This window comes from Mus caroli, chromosome X (assembly GCF_900094665.2).
Source record: "Mus caroli chromosome X, CAROLI_EIJ_v1.1, whole genome shotgun sequence".
Taxonomy (NCBI): domain Eukaryota; kingdom Metazoa; phylum Chordata; class Mammalia; order Rodentia; family Muridae; genus Mus; species Mus caroli.
In genome coordinates this window covers 93,065,989-93,087,018 of record NC_034589.1, presented here as the reverse complement: position 1 = coordinate 93,087,018, position 21,030 = coordinate 93,065,989, and the positions used below count along the sequence as shown (strand labels likewise).

Sequence of the window (21,030 nt, the reverse complement as noted above, 5' to 3'; positions counted from 1 at the left end):
GGTCTTTTTTTTGTTTGTTTTTTTAAAGATTTATTTATTTATTATATGTAAGTACACTGTAGTTGTCTTCAGACACTCCAGAAGAGGGAGTCAGATCTCGTTACGGATGGTTGTGAGCCACCATGTGGTTGCTGGGATTTGAACTCCGGACCTTTGGAAGAACAGTCGGGTGCTCTTACCCACTAAGTCATCTCACCAGCCCCGGTATTAGGTCTTCTTTGAAGGTCTGATAGAACTCTGCTCTAAACTCATCTGGTTCTGGGCTTCTTTTGTTTGGGAGACCATTAATGACTGTATTTATTTATTTATTTATTGTTTAGGGGATATGGGACTGTTTAGAACGTTTAGCTTTTTCTGATTTAATTTTGGTACCTGTCTAAAAAATTGTCCATTACATCCAGATTTTCCAGTTTTGTTGAGTATAGGCTTTTGTAGCAGCATTTGATGATTTTTTTTTTTTTTGGATTTCCTCGGTTTCTGTTGTTATATCTCCCTTTTCATTTCTGATTTTGTTAATTAGGATACTGTCTTTGTGTACCCTAGTTAGTCTGGCTTAGGGTTTATCTATCTTGTTGATTTTCTCAAAGAACCAATTTCTGGTTTGATTCTTTGTACAGTTCTTTTTTTTTTTTCCTACTTGGTTGATTTCAGCCCTGAGTTTGATTATTTTCTGCCATCTACTCCTCTTGCTACTCCTATTTGCTTCTTTTTGTTTTAGAGCTTTCAGATGTTCTGTCAAGCTGCTAGTGTACGCTCTCTCCAGTTTTATTTTTTTAATTGGAGACACTCAGAGCTATGAGTTTTCTTCTTCCTACTGCTTTAATTGTGTCCCATAAGTTTGGGTATGTTGTGGCTTCATTTTCATTAAACACTAAAAAGTCTATAATTTCTTTATTTCTTCCTTGACCAAGTTATCATTGAGTAGTGTTTTTCAGCTTCCACATGTATGTGGGCGTTCTATTTTTTTATGTTGTTATTAAAGACCAACCTTATTCCATAGTGATATTATAGGATGCATGGGATTATTTCAATTTTCTTGTATCTGTTGAGGCCTGTTTTATGACTGATTATATGGTCAGTTTTGGAGAAGGTACTGTGAGGTGCTGAGAAGAAGGTATATTGTTTTGTTTTAGGATAAAATGTTCTATAGATATCTGTTAAATCCATTTGGATCATAACTTCTGATAGGTTCAGAGTGTCTCTGTTTAGTGTGGGGCTGTTGGGGTGTAGGGGATGAGAGGGAAGGGAGAGAGCCCATGTCCAGTCAGAGTTCCTGTGCTCTGGGCAGGCAGACATGGGAGGGCTGCCGGACACTTTCCACTCGGCCCCAGGTGGGCATCTAAGCCACTGACCCCACAGGGCAGGGGGTAGACAAGGGGTAGCCCCGATACTAGGGGCCCCAGGGTGACACCCTTGGCCCTGGAGTTATGGGAGAGAGGGCAGAGGGAGAGGAGTTCCCACGTAGGCGAGAGAGTCCTTAGTCTGGTCCATGGCTGGACCACAGGAAGGCCTTCCATCAGGAGATTAGAAACGGCTCGTTAGGAGAAAGCCTATCCCATCGCCCAAGCACAGTGGGCCTTGATGAACAGAGACAATCTATGGTTTTAGAGCTTTATTGTAGAAAGGCAGGGGGAAAGAGAGAAGGTAAAAGGGAGAGGAAGACCGGCCATGGCCAAGAGGAGGGAAGGAGGAAAGAGAGAAAGAAAGGAAGGAAAGGCTAGAGAGTAAGAGGTTAGAGAGAGAGAAAGCGAGGAGAGAGAGTAAAAGAGAGTGAGGAGAGAGTGAGGTGGGGCCAAGCAGCCCCTCTTATGGTGGGCTTGTTATCTTGGTGTTGCTAGGTAACTGGGAAGAGTCTAGCCTGAAGGTCAGAAGCTTGGGACATTGTCTATGTGACTAAAAGCCACACTTCTCCTGTGGGGGCTGTGGGGGCGGTAACTTAGACAGGAGCCAGGAGTCCAGGAGACGTGAGGGAATGCCTACTGTCCCATGTAGGTGGGAGTTTCCACCACTGGGTACCAGGGTTCCACACCTCAGCTTGACTGGAGACCAGACTGTCTGTGCATAGCCCATTGCACCACAGTTTAGTTTCTGTTTCCATGATCCATTACTGACAGTAGGGTATTGAAGTCTCCCACTGTTATTGTGGGAGGTGCAATATGTGCTTCAAGCTTTAGTAAAATTTCTTTTATGAATGTGGGTGCCCTTGCATTAGGAACATAGATATTTAGAATTGAGAGTACTTCATGGTAGATTTTTCCTTTGATGAGTATGGTGTCCTTCCTTATCTTTTTTATAACTTTAGGTTGAAAGTCTATTTTATTCAACATTAGCCTTCCTACTCCAGCTTGTTTCTTGGGACCATTTGCTTGGAGAATTGTTTTCCAGCCTTTTACTCTGAGGTGTCGTGTCTGTCTTTGTCACTGAGGTGGGTTTCCTGTATGCAGCAAAATGTTGGGTCCTGTTTTCATATCCAATCTGTTATTCTATGTTTTTTTTTATTGGGGAATTGAGTCCATTGATATTAAGAGATATTAAGGAAAAGTAATTGTTGCTTCCTGTTATTTTTGTTGGAAGAGGTGGAATTATGTTTTTTGTGGCTATCTTCTTTTTGGTTTATTAAAAGAAGATTATTTTCTTGCTTTTTCTAGGGTATAGTTTCCCTCCTTGTGTTGGAGTTTTCCATTTATGATCCTTTGAAGGTCTTGACTTGTGGAGAAATATTGGTAAATTTGTTTCTGTCTTGGAATATCTTGGATTTTCCATCTATGTTAATTGAGAGTTTTGCTGGGTATTGTATCCTGGGCTGGCATTTGTGTTCTCTTAGCTGTCCATATAACATCTGTCTAGGATCTTCTGGCTTTCATAGTCTGGCAAGAAGTCTGTTGTAATTCTAATAGGTCTGCTTTTATATGTTACTTGACCTTTTTTCCTTACTGCTTTTAATATTCTTTCTTTGTTTTGTGCATTTGGTGTTTTAATTATTATGTGACAGGAGGAATTTCTTTTCTGGTCCAGTCTATTTGGTGTTCTGTAGGCTTCTTGTATGTTCATGGGAATCTCTTTCTTTAAGTTTGGGAAATTTTCTTCTATAATTTTGTTGAAGATATTTACTGGCCCTTTAAGTTGGGAATCTTCTCTCTCTCCTATACTTACTATCCTTAGGTTTGGTCTTCTCATTGTGTTCTGGGTTTCCTGGATGTTTTGGGATAGGTACTTTTTACATTTTCTTTGACTGTTGTGCCAATGTTTTCTATGGTAACTTCTGCACTGAGATTCTCTCTTCCATCTCTTGTATTCTGTTGTTGATGCTTACATCTATGACTCCTGATCTCTTTCCTACATTTTCTGTCTCCAGGGTTGTCTCCCTTTGTGATTTCGTTATTGCTTCTACTTCCATTTTTAGATCCTGGATGGTGTTGTTCAGTTCCTTCACCTGTTTGGTTGTATTTTTCTGTAATTCTTTAAAGGATTTTTGTGTTTCCTCTTTATGGGCTTCGACCTGTTTAGCTGTGTTCTCCTGTATTTCTATAAGGGAGTTATTAATGTTGTCCTTAAAAATCCTCCATCAGTATTATGAAATGTGATTTTAAATCCAAATCTTGCTTTTCTGGTGTGTTGGGGGTATGTGGGACTTAGTATGGTGGGAGAACTGGATTCTGATGATGCCAAATAGCCTTGGTTTCTGTTGGTAAGATTTTTGCATTTGCCTTTCACCTTCTGGCTATCTCTGGTGTTAGATGGTCTTGCTGTCTCTGACTGGAGCTTGTCCCTCCAGTGGGTCTATAAGCCTATGTCAGCACTCCTGTGAGACCAGCTCTCTCTCCCCTGGCAGAACTTGTATTCAGAGGACTCTGGAACAGCCCAAGCTCTTGGTGCAGATAGCTGACTGGAAGGATCCTGTCCCTGCTGTTCCATTGTTCCTTTGCCCCATGTGCTCCTGGCCAGTCCCACTCCAGACAGTTATTGGAGAGAAAGTGGCTATCTCATCTCCCAGGCTGGGAGTGAAAACACTCCTTCGAGAACAGCTCTCTCCTGGTGGGGACCCTTGCACAGCGCACTATGGAACAGCCTCTGCTTGCGGGTGCAAATGGTAGACCAGCAGAACAATTTCTCATAAAGAAAATCAATATAAAGACTGAAAATATTGGGCTGGAGAGATGGCTTAGCCATTAAGAGCACTGACTGCTCTTCCAGAGATCCTGAGTTCAAATCCCAGCAACCACATATTGGCTCACAAACATCTGTAATGGGATCTGATGCCTTCTTCTGGTGTGTCTGAAGGGAGCAACAATATACTCAAAATAAATAAATCTTTAAAAAACAGAATGAAAATAATTTTAGAAGGAAAAATCTAAGTATCTGCATTTTAAAAGTACAATAAATTAAATTCACCACATTGGCTGAATATCAGATTTGTACAGTGAGTAGAAAGGCTCAACAAACCCAAGGGGTAAAGGAAAATAATTGAAGGCACCCATTTGAAGGCCGGAGCAGTTCCTAAATTGTGGATTAAAACGTAACCTTTGATTGTTGTCTTAATTAGAATTTCCATTGCCTGGAAGAGACAGCATAACCAAGGCAGCTCTTATAAAGGACAACATTTAATTGACAGCTAGCTGGCTTACAGTTTCAGAGGTTTATTCTGTCATCCATTATGGTGGGAAGAATGGCAGTGTTCATTTAGACATGGTGCTAGAGAAGAAGCTCAGAGTTCTACTTCTTGATTCAAAGGCAGCCAGAAGACTGACTGGGTTCCAAACTGGGTGGAGCTTGAATGTATATGTAAGACCTCAAAGCCCACCTCCATACTGACATACTTCCTCCAACAAGACCACAGCTACTCCATCATGGCCATACATCTTAATAGGGACATTCCCTATGGGCTAGCTATCCACACACAAGAGTCTATGGTAGTCATTCCTATTCAAACCACCACACTTATTGTTTGTTTAATGTGCAACAATAAAGAAAAGTGAACTTAGGGCTTAGCAGATAGCTCAGTGATTAAGAGCACTTGCTATTCTTCCAGAAGTCCCAGGTTCCACTACTATTGGCCACATGGTGTCTTACAATGGCCTGCAACTCCTTTTACAACCCAGGGATTCATGTCCTCTTCTGTTCTTCACCTAAGAAGTGTAGAGGAATCTCTTTTCAATGTATATGGAGTGACCCTTTGTTAAGTCAAAAAATAGGCTTCAATAAATGCAGACAATAAAAATTGTTTCCTGACCCCAGTTGATTGGCAACCAATAATGGCAAGTTTTGAAATGTACAAATTTTTGAAAATTGAATATCACACTCCAGAATAATTAATATATTAAGGAAGGAATCTACCAGAAGTCTTTTTACTTATAAAACACTAATTTGGGGTCTGGATATTTTATTGCAGGCTTGTAATTCTAGCACTCAGGTGCCTTAAAGAGGCCAGTCTCAGCTACACATTGCAAAACCAACTAACAAACCAGTTAAACAAAGAAATATCTGGACACATTTGTTTGCCCAGGCTTCTATATTTTCTGCAATTGAGATTCCATTTGAGAATGTTTTTGTTGCTTGTGGTGGGAAGTTGAGGAATTTGAAGACACAATAAAATCTATTTAGTTTATCTTGTGTGTATGAAAAAAAAATGAAACCCAGGGTGGAGAAGTGAATTGCTGTCACCCTGCCAGTAAGTGGCAGAAGGGGAGAAATGTTAGTATTAGCTACTTCATATGCATACTCCACATTTGCAACATAACTTGGTTGTTGTTATGGAGAGCTAGGCACTTAAGTAGATGGTCATAACTCTTAATAAGTAAGGCATTTACACAAAGACATTTACACAAAGTCATTTACACAAAGACATTGAACTAAAATCCTTTTCATCTAATACCCTGTCTTATGTCTTTTCTAATCTGTATTTTCCTTGCTTATCTATGATACTGTAAAATCTATATCCGTAGACATACTTAAAAACATAATGCAAGGCATTAGGTTTAGGGTTAAGATATAAGGAAGGAACTTTTATAACTTGTTTTCTGAGACATATGGATGCTCTGTAGCCCAGGTTGGCTTTGTTCTCACTGTGTAGCCAAGGGTCCTAACACAGTTTTGTTTGTTCATATGAGAGAAGCCCCTGGTAGTTTTATGTGTGACTATGAGGATTAAATACAATATTGTCTCTGAAATAATTCTCTGTCTGGGGATTAGCAAAAAAAGGAAAGACAAAGAAGAGCATATATATGTATCAAAAGATGGCCTAGTCGGCCATCACTGGAAAGAGAGGCCCATTGGACACACAAACTCTATATGTCCCAGTACAGGGGAACGCCAGGGCCAAAAAAAATGGGAATGGGTGGGTAGGGAAGTTTGGGGGAGGGTATGGGGGACTTTTGGGATAGCATTGGAAATGTAATTGAGCAAAATACATAATAAAAAATATTAAAAATTAAAAAAAAGAAGAGCAATATATAATAGGTACTGAAGCTGCCCTCCTGGGTACTGTAGATCTGATGGCACTACCTAGCAACTCTCTGAAATTAAGGTACTGGTAGCTATGTCTCCTTACAGGGATCTTTGCCTATGCATCAATATGTACTGAGACCAAATCTTTTGGATTTAGACTCCATCTTAGAGAACCTGACTTAAGGTTGAACTCAAGTTAACTAATAGGTTGGTCCCAAGTACCAGTTTCCAGGTTACCCCCAACAAGACCTGCATCTAGCACCAGTTTCCAGGTTATATCCCCAACAAATCTGCACCCCCAGGTTGCAAGCCTGCCCCTGCCCCTTCATTTCCTAACAACCACCGATCATGTAAAAAGCAGAAGTTAAGTTTATGGTTTGGCTCCCAGCACCAGCTAATTATATTAAAGTCCATAATTCCCCCCCCCCCCAATCAGATATATACCGGGCTAGATACCCCTTTCTTTTTTTTTTTTCTTTTGAGACAGGATTTCTCTGTTAGATACCCCTTTCTTGTTTCTGTAAATGCTTGCCTAAACCTGGGCTCAGGGCCCCTCCCATTCTCCTGCTTTAGAGATGGCAATGTGACTCAAACTCAAGTTTGAATAATGAGACCCTAATGCCATTGTATCAGATTCAGCTCCTTAGAGGTCTCTTTGTGGTTCAGGAACATTTCATGGCACAACAGGACCATTACTAATTTGCTTTATCTTTTCTTCTCTTACCAGCGGAATCATTCAAGGAATTTGCTGAATTGCTCAATGAAGTAGAAAATGAAAGGATGATGATGGTAGGTCACTGTATTGGTAAGGGTTCTGTAAAGCAACAGAATCATTTGGATGGCTATATATTGAAAAGGAATGTTTTAGATTAACTTACCCTATATGGATGCCTAGTTCAACAATGTTCATTGGAGATGCTGGGAACCTAGTAGCTATTCAATCGATATGGCCAGATGCCTCAGAAATCCCAATATAGCACTGAAGGACTTCTGACGTGTCTCTGGTCTTTAGCTTGTGCTCTGCCAGAACCTGACAAATACAGAGGTGGATGCTTGCAGCCAACCATTGGATTGAGCATCGAGTCCACAATTGAGGAGCTAGAAAAAGAACCCAAGGAGCTGAAGGGGTTTGCAGCCCCATAGGAGGAACAACAATATGAACTAACCAGTACCCCCAGAGCTCCCAGGGACTAAACCACCAACCAAAGAGTACACATGGTGGGACTCATGGCCCTATCTGCATATGTAGCAGATAATGTCCTAGTCAGACATCAATGGGAGGAGAGGCCCTTGGTCCTGTGAAGGTTCGGTGCCCCAATGTAGAGGAATTCGAGGGTGGAAAGACGGGAGTGAGTAGGTGGGTGGGGGAGCACCCTCATAGAAGCAGGGGGAGGGGGATAGGATAGGGGTTTGGTAGGGGAACCGGGAAAGGGGATAACATTTGAAATGTAAACAAACAAGATATCCAATAAAGAAAAAGGCCAAGAAGCTGAGTTTTAATATCACCAAAGGGTGGCAGCCATAGCAACCATAAGGTAGAAGTTTTTATCAGCAAGCAGTGAAAGGAGAATAGACAAAATATACCACTACTTTCCCGTCAGACCTCTGTGTATCTGGATCACTACTTTGGGGGATGGTCTTCCTCTGTTCAGTTAGTCCTTTCAGGAAGTACTTTCTCCGACACTCCTGGGTTTCTTTTTTTTTTTTTTTTTTTTTTTTTTTTTTTTTTTTTTTTTTTTTTTTTTTTTTTGGTTTTTTGAGACAGGGTTTCTCTGTATAGCCCTGGCTGTCCTGGAACTCACTTTGTAGACCAGGCTGGCCTCGAACTCAGAAATCCGCCTGCCTCTGCCTCCCGAGTGCTGGGATTAAAGGCGTGCGCCACCACGCCCGGCCACTCCTGGGTTTCTTATCTTACTGGATCCAACCAAAGAGACAAGCAAATTAACCACAATAAGTGTTTTTTTCAGAGCAGAACTAAAATTTTATTAACTTTCGCTCATTTCTTTCTTTTAATTTTTGTATATTTTTGTGTGTGGCTGTTTTGCATGTATATATATTTGTGTCAGATACCTGCAGAGGCCAGAAGAGGGATTGCCTGGAACTGAACTTACATACTGGTTGTAACTCATCATGTGTGCATGCTGGGAATTGAAGCTGGGTTCTTTAGAAGAGCAATTAGTGGTCATAAACATTTTAAAATGGCATTTCTAAAAAGTCATCAGGAAATGTAAGAGCGCCCAACTTTACTTATTTTGATATCTCTTAGGAGTTTGGTACATTTGGGTCTATGATTTTCAAAGGATTCAAGAATCCTTCAAATTCTTTGTTTAATTTTTACCATGTGGTTATTGAGTTCCCTTTTCTCCCCACCCACTCCAGCATTTTTTGTTGGTTGTTTTGTTGATCTTTACTATTATGACTGGGGTAAGGTGAAGTATTAAAGTTGTTTTGATTTGTATGCCCCTAGTAGTTGGGAATGAGGCAATTTTTTTCTCCCTTTGAGAGTTGTCTTCTCAGATACCAGTCAGTGTTTATTTTATTTTTTTTAAACTTCTTAATATACTCTGGGTATTCGTCCTCAGCCAGATATACAGGTGGCAAAGTTTTTTCCCCCCACCTATATGGTATAGGTACTGCCTATGTTTACTTCTAGGAGTTTCAGCATTTCAGCTTTCACATTTGGGTGTCTGAACCATTTAGAGGTAGTTTTTAGGCAAGGTGATAGAGATGGGCCTAATTTCATTCTTCTGCAAATGGAATTCCAGTTTTCCAGTATCATTTGTTGAAGATGTTTTCTTTTTCTTTCTTTTTTTTCCAATATGCGTTTTTGTCACCTTTGTCAAATATTCAATTGCTGAAGTTATTTGTACTCATGTTTGGGTCTTCAATTTTGTTCTATTGGTCTACATGTTTGTTTTTGGGCTTCTATTACTATGGTATGTTTTCAGATCTGGAATAACAATCTCTCCACTATTGTTCTTTTTGCTAAGGATTTTTTGGCTATCCAAGATCTTTTGTGGTTCTACATTAATTTCAGGATAACTTTTCTATTTCTGTGACATATGAGATGGGGATTTTTATTGGGATTGCACTGAATCTGTAAATGTCTTTTGGTAAAAATTTTATTTTCATAATATTAATTCTACCTAGTTATAAGTATAGGGCATTTTTTTTCCATTTTCTAGTATCTTTCTCTCTTTCTTCAAATGTGTAATGTTTTCATTGTACAAGTACTTGACCTCCTTGGTTAGGCTTATTTTTAGATAGTTTCTTTTCTTCGAGGCTCTTCTGATTGGGACTATGTTCCATGATCTCCTTCTCTTTATGTTTAATGGTGCATAGAAAAGGTGTTGCCTTGTGCAAGCTGACTCTGTATTCTGCCATCTTGCTGAATTTATTCATCATTTCCAGAGGTTTTTCTGGTAGAACTTCTTATATATCTAACGTGTAATAAATTGCATAGCATCTGCAACTAATGATAGCATGACTTTTTACTATTTGTATCTTTTAAATACTGTTTATCGTGCCTTGTTCAGCAAGTTTATTTGGGGTAGGAGCAAGGAACGGGTTTGTTTGGCTAACATATATATCTAAGGTAGAAACTTAAACCAGGTGAGCAACTGGAGGCAGGACCTGATGTGTAGAGGCCATAGAAGAATTCTGCTTACTGTCTTGCCCCCCATGGTTTGCTCAGCCTTATTTTTTTTTTAAATATAGTTTAAATTTTTTGAGCTAATAAGTATATCTATTTCCTTGTCAGTCCTCCAAACCCTCATTTCTTTCAAATTCATAGACTTTTCAATGCTTTTACACACACACACACACACACACACACACACACACACACACACACACATACACACACACCTGCCAAGTTTATATGTTACTTGTGTGTATGTTTTCATCACTGCCTCTTTGATACCAGATGCTTTGCTCTTTCCTGATGAAAACAATTTTCCTGTTCTTGGTATTCATTAACTACCTATAATTCTTTGTCTAGGACTGAGGCCTTGTGGTCTTTTACTCCCTCACCATTTCTTAAAAGATTATCCTTTCCCAGTGCAAATACTTTCTTTGTTTCTTCTATTTCTGCTTAGTGGATAAATTCTTTTATTTGTTCTCTAGTTCCACATTGTCTCATTACTGTGACTTTGTAGTAAGCCTTAAAAATAGGCTAACTTTAGAATCAGTTTTTCTGATATTCCTAGTAAGTCACTAACATCTTAAAAATGACGACTCTTTGTGTCTGGATAGATGGGTAATCTTTCTGTTTACTAATATTACTTGATGTAATTCATCAATGTTTTGTAACTTCTTTATAAAGGTCTTTCACATATATTTCTAGATTTGTGCCTAAGACAATTTTCTGTTTCAGATTCTTATCATTTTAATGGGTTTAAAGATAATCCTGACCTTAGTGTGGTAATACAAAAGAGCTGTATTCCCAGATCCCAGGAAAGATGTTTAAGCAGGATCATCGGAAATTCAAGGCAATATTTGGCTACATGGAGAATTTGAGGCCAGCCTGTGGTAAATGGGCTCCTGTTTTACAAAACAAATAAACAAACAAACAAACCAGACAACATCAACCAACCAGCCAGCCAACCAAACCTCCACAGAGAAAATGTTTTGTGTGGTCCATAGATCAGCAGCAACTACACTTCTTTGGAGATTATTCATGGCTCCAACCCAAACTTGGTACCCAAATCTGGAAATAGATGGTTCAAATGATTCTCATTTGAAGGTAATGGTTTGTGTGTAAGGTGGGAACTCAGTACAGAATAGCAAAGGGGGTCTCTCTTCTCCATCCCTCATGGGATGTCTTTTTATTGGCATTTAAGTTTTGTTAAAGAGTTATTTCCATTTTAAGTTGTTGTATTCATATTGCCCTGCCCCTTTCCAGCACTGTGGTAGTAGCTTTTTGGAATAATGCTACTATTTTCTAGACTCATTGAGAAGTATGGTTGAAGATAGGTTTTGAGGGTAGGGTATTTAGTATTTGAATCTGACTCAGCCACTAACTCACTTCTTGCCTCTGTACTAATCAGTTTGTTTTTCTTGTCCTTCCTTTACTCTCTTATAAAGTAAGGAGAATGATTGCTGCTCCTCTATTTATTATGAAGCACCCTTAAAGATATAATAGTATGGGAGTGCTTTATAAGTGTGAAAAACATTGATTATATAAGTATTGTTTTTCGTATTCTCTGGTTGCTCATAAGAAATGACAGGAATGTTTTGAGTTTGAGTGTTTTTACTCAAGCCTCATAAATGGCTTACTAGCTCAGGCAGACTTGAGTATTCTCTAATGATGGCACATCCTTAGCTCACTGCCTGTGTGGTTCTCAAAGGCATTGACCTCTAGTTCATTCAGCTGTACCTAAAAAAAAAAAAAAAAGCTCAGCTTGTCTTTCTCTTTAGCACTTGTAACATCCTCATCTCTTTTGTTTTCTTGATAGCAAAATGTCTTAGGGTTTCAGTTGTTGTGATATAGCACCATGATCAAAAAGCAAGTTGGAGAGGAAAGAGTTTATTTGGCTTACATTTCCATATTGCTATTGCTGTTTATCACCAAAGGAAATCAGGACAGGCACTCAAGCAAGGCAGGAACCTGGAAGTAGGAGCTGATGCAGAGGTCATGGATGGATGCTTCTTACTGGGTTTCTTCCCCTGGTTTGTTCAGCCTGCTTTTCATAGAGAACCTAGGATCACCAGCCTAGGGATGACACCACCCACAGTGTTCTGGGCACTCTCCCATTGATCACTAATTGAGAAAAGTCCTACAGCTGGATCTTAAGAAGGCACTCCCTCAAGGAAGGCTCCTTTATTTCTGGTGACTCTAGCTTGTGTCAAATTGATACAAAACCAGTCAGTACAACTGATCCCTTGTCAAAACAAACACAACAGTATTAGGCCACAACCCTTTCTTGTTGATCCCTAAGATCTTACATTAAAAACATAAATAACATAAAAATCGCACATTCTTTACAAAACCAAACACATTAAAATTTCAGTTCCTGTCTCTTGACTCTATTGTCTGCCTTTGGATCCCTTTTCCCTAAATGGGTTGCCCTGTGTAGCCTCAGTAGGAGAAGATGCACCTAATCCTACTGCAACTTGATATGCCCAGTCAGTTTGATATCCATGGGAGACCTTTCCTTTTCTGAGGAGAAAGGGACAGGAGCACATGGGGAGGGGAGGAGAGAGTGAGGGACTAGGAGGAGACCTGGAAGGGGGAGCTGAGATTGGAATGCAAAGTAAATAATTAATAAAAACCCCTTAACTCAAAAATAATTTAGTCCCTTTAAAAATACTACCTTTCTTTAAAATCCAATGTCCTTTAAAATTCAAAATCCCTCAGTTGTGGGCGCCAGTAATAATAATAATAATAATAATAATAATAATAATAATAATAACAACAACAACTAATACTTTACTTCAAGAGAGAAAAATCAGGGTACAGTCACAAATCAAAGCAAAACCAAACTCTTAACTGTCCAATGTCTGGGATCCACTCATGATCTTCTGGAGTCCTGCAAAGGGCTTGGATAACATCTCCAGCTCTGTCTCCTGCAGTACATAGAACATCCAGGCTGTGGCTGGCTTCACTTCACTGCTGCTGCTGTTCTAGGTGGTCATCCCATGTTACTGACATCTCAATAACAGCTGGGGTTCTCTGCTACAACTGGGCTACACTTTCCCCAACTGAGGCTCCTTTCTATCTGATGACTCTAGCTTCAGTCAAGTTGAAACAAAACCAGCCAGTACACAAAGCTTTACGCTACTGGAACAAGAACCATCCCTTTTGAGATGTGTTTTTCCTTACTCTTCCTCTTGGTTCTCTGTTACACAGTTTTGTTTCGCAGTTTTACATCCTTTCTAAAATTGGAATCTGAAACTAATTTGGATAACAAACCATAAGGAAGTTCCTGACCCAAGAACATGACAATGGTTCTTGCTGGGTCATCTCCATAAATGAATGTAAATTGTGGCAGGAGCTATGAAGAGAGAAAAGGTGGAGAACCCAGCTGTGGTATTCTTCAAAGTAGTTGTGGGTAGCTATAGTATCTCAGAAGTGGTGTGTAAGGGTCTGGGTTGCAGACTTCCTGTATAATGAGGAAGCCTGTCTGTATGCTTTTCTTACTCAGAACGGAGTTGGTAAAGTACAAAGTCTAAGTTTGAGGAATGACGGAAATAACATTAAGAGGCCCACACCACTGCAAACAATGTAGTTTTGAAGCCATTTTTGGTAGCTTGTTTACCATCAATGATTCCTGAGCAATCCCATGATAGTAGAGTGGGTACCATCTCTGTTTAGCTAGACATTATTCAGCTTTAATTTTGTTGTTATTCTGTTGCAATCTGATTGTCCAGGTTTAGTTGTGGTTTCTTGTGGTTGTGTTTCTATCCAGATACAGAGTTGTTGGTGGTGGGTTTTTTTTTTTTTTTCATAGCAAGCTCACAAAACTTAATGCAGTGGTCAGAAAGGCAAATAAAGATAAAGCTTACTTAAAAGGGATTCCTTGGGTGAATGCTGAGCTTCTAAGATATGTAAGGTTTTAACAGTGAAAGAGTAATAGGAACAAGGGTTCAGCATGTTTTGTTCCCATAGTCCTAGCATTTTTTTTCTAGCAGATAATAGTGCTATAAAAATTGGGTGACGAGGCTCATGTTATCTGTTGTGGCGTGGGAGACTGGGTGTTGCTGCCAAATCACTTTCAGTGAAGCATATGCAAATACATAATTAGCCTGGATTGTCTATTAGAAATCGCTTATACACTTGCTTGCTCAGGGCAGTCCTCCCTGAACATGAAAAACTGGCAACTGTGTCCTCCAGGACCCATCTGAATATATCGGCCCAACTGGGCATCTGTACAAATAATCGCTATCAGTGACATGTTTTCTTCTGTTCAAAGTCAAGGCTTCCTCGGTGTTTCACGGTCACATTTTTCTGTGAAATTGGAGCTAGTTGCTTTATGAAAACCTATTCTAAAACCTAATGGCTTATAGTAAAATTGCTTAATTATAGGCAATTTGTTAGGCAGGGACCATTGACTATCTCTTCTTCACCATGTAGTAACACTCACTGAACACATGGCTTGTTTTAGCAGTTTGCAATGGTGTTCCTGGCAAGCTTGGAAGCCTGGGTTCTGCTGGTAGGAAAAATTGACCAGAATGTCTGCATTGAGCAGACTTTTAATCTGACTTTAGTCTCAGGGCTACTCACTTTTTTTTTCTTTTTTAACAATACCATCTCATGCCTTGCATAAGAAGTGTGCAGAGTCAGACTTCCAAGAGAACTGCTAAACAGTTATGACCGAAACTTAGAAGTCACTTAGTGTTATCTCGGGTTGATTGGTTCAAAACAGTAACATGCCCCAGACACATTTGGGAGTGGGGTGGGGGTGGGGATCTGAGGACTCATCTTGTAGTGGTAGGAATGTTATTGAAAGACCCACAACGTGAGGACTCCCTCACGTTCTGACTCAGGAGAGGCGACACCCCAAAATCACCCACAAGAAACGATCTTGCTGCAACTGCAAGAGGATTTTTATTCGAGAGCGTTCTCGGGCCCATGGTCATACACCACGCAGGGGTAGAGGACCATGGCGCCCTGAGTAGCTGAGTAAGGGGGTATTTAAAGGAAGAAACCACAATTCATGGAGGTGGGGAGGGCGTTGTTGGAAAATACCAAAAATACCAGTTAAGAGTCACAAGGAAGTATAAAGTCACAAGTGTCAGGTTATCTCTCAAGACAGTTTCTAAGAGCCCCTAACAATCTAAGAGCCCCTAAAGATCGCACATTTGCATTGCAGGTTCCAGTAATGGTCAGGGTGCCATTCTTTGAATTGAACCCAGGAAGCGGGTAGGTGGAGGAATGTCGCTATCTGTTTTATGACCAGTACCTGGAGCACTAAGCCACAAAGGCTACACTCCCAAGCCTGGGCCCAAAAGCCTCGAATTTTGTTTTTACTTTGCTATACTTTTTTAATACTTCTTCAGTTATAAAGAGTAAGATCATGTTTTACGAATGCTATAATAATAAAGAAAAAAATGCTTCACTAAATAGTTCTTAATTTTCTCCAAGTGAGTAAACAAAACCAATATTCTTTCTAACCCACAATCCAGTGAAGTATAGAATGTGGTGGACAAGAAAATTCCTTGTGTAGTTTTCATTGGATGAAATATGAGTGCGAGTTTTGGTATGAATTATGGACCTCTGGAGAAAAACCTCCAAAGAAGGAGGAATCATGCAAGATGAATATATGGTTTATTTCCATTGGCTGATGAATACAGTTAGACATAGGGATATTAAATGTCATTCTGGGGGAGCTATTTGTCTGGGTAGGACCACATAGGATCTGGAAGGAGGCGATCAGTAGAGATATGATGAGAATTAAGAATCGCAGGTTCTGGGAGATCATATAGGTAAGATAACTGTTTTTATAAGAGGCAGCAAAGATAAGAACTATTTCTTTTGGAATTTTTAATTAAAAAATTATTTTGTTAAGTAATACATACCAGTATTTACAGAATTTCCACCCATCATCCCCTGACCCCCCCCCCCCCCCCCCCCCCCCCCGCCATGAGAATTTTGGCTTCTTTAAAAAAACCACAAAAATATTCTGGCAATATGTTTTTGTTTTAATCTTACCTGTGGGACGTGGTACTCTTCAGATTATGACTCTAGCAGAGGCATTGTTTTGTCAGCTGCAGATAGTTTCTGAGATTATGTGATATTTGAAGTTCTGGGAATTCTTCAGAGGGTATATAAATGCTAAGGCCCCAAGAGGCATGGTGGGTTGTTGATTAGTTGCTGTTTGTTAAGTAGTCACACACAAAGAAGAAACAACAACAAGAAATTTAGGTATCCTGATGTTGAAGATCAAATTTGCCCCAAGGAACTTGATGCCCCTAGTCAGCAGGAACTAGTTTAATGATATATTTGCCTCCTTTCCCCTGTATCATTTTTTCTCTCCTACCTAGTGTTAGGGGGTTGAAAGGGTAGAAGGAGAAGGATGGAAGAAAAAGAACCCACAAAGTAGCAAAAGAATAGCTACAAGGGATAAAACAGTGCAAGAGGCTATAGCAATAAACAAATGAAGCTTATAATTTAAGAAACATAAAATAGAACTAAGGACACAAACAGATTTTTTTTTTAAAAGGACAGCAATCGATTAAATATTAATGGCCTCAACGTACTAGTCAAAACCAACAAAACAAACAAAAAACTAAGTTAAACAAACAAACCTCAAATGAAGTTTTAAATGAAAGTTGTAAATGAACTACCACATTCAGTTTGGCTTTAAAAAATATCATATATGATATCTCTCTCCGTGTATGTGTGTGTGTGTGTTTTATCACACACATACATACACACTGTTGCTGTCTTTAGACACACCAGAAGAGGGCATCAGATTCCATTACAGATTACTGGGAACTGAGCTCAGGACATGGAAGAGCAGTCAGTGCATATATTTCTAGCCCTTAGTGTGGCTGCTTCTTCAGAGGAAGCTAAAATGTAAGTTAGTATCTGTTTCAAGGAGACAATAAGCCTAAAGTTCACTTAAGATAAATCTATGGCTATATTAATTGAGACATAGGAAGATGCTAAGTAATGATAATAAAATAAGATAAAATAAAAATAAAAGCAAACAAATAAGAATAAGGCAAACAAACAGAAAAAAAGAGCCAAAGAAAAAGGACAAGAAGCATATAGATGCACACAGAAAACCCATAAGTAATCAGAAACCATTAATATATATGCAAAAGATCTCTAAGGTAATAAAATAAAAATAAAAGGGCTTACCCTGGAAACTGACTGGCCATAATGTCCAGGAAATCCAGTAGGCCACCTTTGCTCTCCTTTCTGTTCGCCAATACTACCTCACCAGTCTTAACCCAAGCTTTGTAACAAACGACTTCCAGTGGACTCTGCCTCCACTAGGCCCCCAATCCCAGGGGATCATGTGCATCCTCTCCTACAGCCCTTTTCCATTACCTCATCCCTTTGTCTCAGCCACTAATTCCAGGAGATACTTCCTGAAAATTTGCCATATCGACCCCCAACTCCAATTCCAGTCTGCCCGTCTTATCCCTAGATCTGAAGCATACTGCATGTTGTGGACTCATTATCCTTTCTGCTCCCATTTCTAGGGGTCTAAGAAACTTCTGGTGGTGTACCCAGGTTTCCTACCTTCTATGGAACCTCTCCGCACCCTTCTGTCCCATCCCCATTCTTAGTGTTAGTTCCCAATACTTAGAAACACTTTCTCCCTGGTAACTCTGTGGCCACTCCAATCAGGATCCCAGAAGAATTACTTACAAGTCAATATATTTCAACCACACTCTTCTAAGAACTAAAGAGGGCAACAGAAACCAAGCACAAAATAGCTACCTAACAAAGACAAGAGCAGATATTAGCATCTACATTACAGTTATTGCAAAGCCAGAAGCACCTGGATAGATGTTCTACAAATGCTAAGAGACCAAAGATGCCATACTATACAACAAAACTTTCAATCACAATAGATGGAGAAAATAAGGCATTCCATGATAAAACCAAATTTAATCATAACTTATCTACAAATCCATTTGATCAGAAGATACTACGAGAGAACTTCATCCTGAAAAGTTTAACAACACCAAGAAAACACTAAACACACACACACACACACACACACACACACACAGAGAATAAATAAATGCAGACTAGCAAATCAAGAGAGGGAAAAACTCATTCCACAAAAACAAAATAGTAGAAATCAACAAACAGTGCACATTGACGACTCTCAACATCAATGGTCTCAATTCCCCAATAAAAAGATTCAAACCAACAGATTGGATCTGAAAACAGGATCCACCCTTCTGCATCCAAGAAACACACCCTAAAATCAAGGATAGACATTTGTTCAGGGTAAAAGGATGGAAAAAGATATTCCAAGTAAGTGGACTCAAGAAGCAAGATAGAGTAGCCATTTTTTTTTTGTATTTGAAACTTTATTTTCTCAAATGAGCACCAACACAGATCAGCAATGACAGAAATAATGCACTTCTTACTAATACTGAATCATTATGTACAAATACCGGAAGGAGGTGAAGACAAATTATTAAAAAATAATTGCCTTTGTGACCCGGGGAAAAAAATTCCCACCCAAGAAAGGAACAAAAAAAGAAGAAAAAGGTAACAACAAAAGCAATTCCAAACCCAACAAATACAGTTTGTAAACACAGACAGACAGACAGACAAATCCATGGTGCANAGTCTTTGCAGGCTGGGAAAAGGAAGCTGACTCCTGTTCTCACCAAACCACTGTAAGACGCTGGACAGATCTAACCCCAGGAGGACAACGCCTTTCCGGTACATTTCATGACTGTATAGTAATTTTATTAATCAACCACAATTTCAAAGACAATCTTTCCCAGTCATAGGACTAGTATTTCCATTGAGGCAGATTTTTTAATATAAAAGTGTGTTCAAGATTTGATTTGCCAGCCTCTGCCTGAACCCCAAGCAATCTGACATTTAAAAAAAGCTATTACTATCCTTTTAAACCTGAACTCGTTAACCTCTAATATGACACGGCTTCTAGAACAGCCAGAGCCCTGGGATGCAAGTGCGGCTAAGCCGCTCCCATCTCAGAAGCACAGACTTCACACTGGCTCTCTTCACAGATTTGCTTCATTGGCTGTAGAAGCTGAACACACAGAAGAGGAACTGGCCGAGACTCCATCCTCAGGGAAAGAAAATCTTGCTTTGGGCTCTTGGTCCACTCGCACATGAAAACCAGAGGGAAAACTCTGTGCCTAAGGTGTAAACTGTAGTTCACACACACACACACACACACACACACACACACACACACACAGTAGCCATTTTTAATATCCGACAAAACTAGGTTTCAAAACAAAACTAAATCAGAAAATGAGAAAGGACAGTACATATTCACCAGAGGAAAAATCCACCAGGAGGACACTATAATTTTAAATACATGTACCAAACACAAGGGCACCCAAGTTTAGAAAAGAAACATCACTACAGCTAGAAATCCTATATTGACTCTCAGGCAGTTATAGTAGGTGACTTCAATAACCCACTCTCACCAATAGACAAGTCATTCAGACAAAAGCTAAGTGGAGAAATGCTAGAGTTAAACAATGTCATAAATCAAATGGAACTAACACATTTACAGAACATTTCAACCAAACACTGAAGAAAGAAAGTACCTTCTTCTAAGAAGCTCGTAGAACTTCTCCCAAAATTGGCCACATATTTAGACATAAAGCTAGTCTCAACAGATAAAAACAAAATTGAAATAACACCATGCTTTCTCTCTGGCCACCCCAGAATAAAGCTGGATATCAACAACACTAAAAAGAATAGAGAGCTTACAAACTCATAGAAATGGAAGAACTTGATACTGAATGAAATATGTTAGGATAGAAATTAAGGAAGAAGCCAGAGGATGGTGGCACATGCCTTTAATCCCAGCACTCAGAAGGCAGAGGCAGGTGGATCTCTGTGAGTTTGAGGCCAGGACAACCAGGGACCAGTTACATAGAGAAACCCTGTCTCAAAAAACAAAACAAAACAACAAAAAAGGAAGATGCTGCAAATCTTTAATATTGAACAAAATTGAAAACATATCCAAACTGTGGGACACAATAAAAACTGTTCTAAGAGGCAAGTTCATATCACTAAGTGCCTACATAAAAAAAAAAAATGTAGAGATCCCATGTAATGGTACACCTGAAAGCTCTGAAATAAACAAACCAACCCAATACAAGTAAATTGTAAGAAAGAAACAAGGAGCTGAAATCAGTAAATTAGAGACAAATGACCAAAGACCGTACAAAGAATCAATGAAACAAAGAGGGTTTTTTTTTTGAGAAAAATCAGTAAGATTGGCAAATTTTTAGTCAAATTAACAAAAAGGCAATGAGAAGGGATACAAAGTAACAAAATTAGAGATGGTGTACCTAACAAAAATCACCAAGAAAATCCAGCAACAACATACTTTAAGAATCTGTACTACATCAAATTGGAAACTCTCAAAGAAATATATTTCTTTCTACAGATCATCTCGAAAGTTAAATCAAGATCAGATAAGTAATTTAAATATACCCATAACCCTCAGGGAAATGAAAGCAATAATTAAAAGTCTTCCATCCTCCAAATCCCAAAGGCTGATGTGTTCAGTGAGTTATTCTATTAAAACTTCAAAGAAGAATTAACACTAATAGTCCTCAATATATTCCAGAAAATAGAAACAGAAGTATGACTGCCCAATTCTTTTTAATTAAGCCATAGTTTACCTAATACATAAACCACATAAAAAACTAAGAAAGAAATTTACAGACCAGTTTCCCCTATGAACAAAGAGGCAAAAATTCTTTTTCTTTTTTAGGTTTTTTTAATTTTATTTAATTTATTTTTTTATTACATATTTTTCCTCAATTACATTTCCAATGCTATCCCAAAAGTCCCCCATACCCCCCCCCCACTTCCCTACCCACCCATTCCCATTCTTTTGGCCCTGGCATTCCCCTGTATTGGGGCATATAAAGTTTGCAAGTCCAATGGGCCTC

The 21,030-nt window shown here is 39.2% G+C and overlaps 1 protein-coding gene across 2 annotated transcripts in view; it reads left to right on the top strand.

The window, feature by feature from the left end:
• The window catches only part of Ophn1 (oligophrenin 1), a 317,724-nt gene that overhangs the window by 112,584 nt on the left and 184,110 nt on the right, over positions 1–21,030 (top strand). For both annotated transcript variants that reach the window (XM_021152888.2, XM_029473368.1), the window contains one exon: positions 7,172–7,233. In XM_021152888.2, coding sequence (XP_021008547.1) covers positions 7,172–7,233 — 62 coding nt within the window. The remainder of the gene's footprint in view (positions 1–7,171; positions 7,234–21,030) is intronic.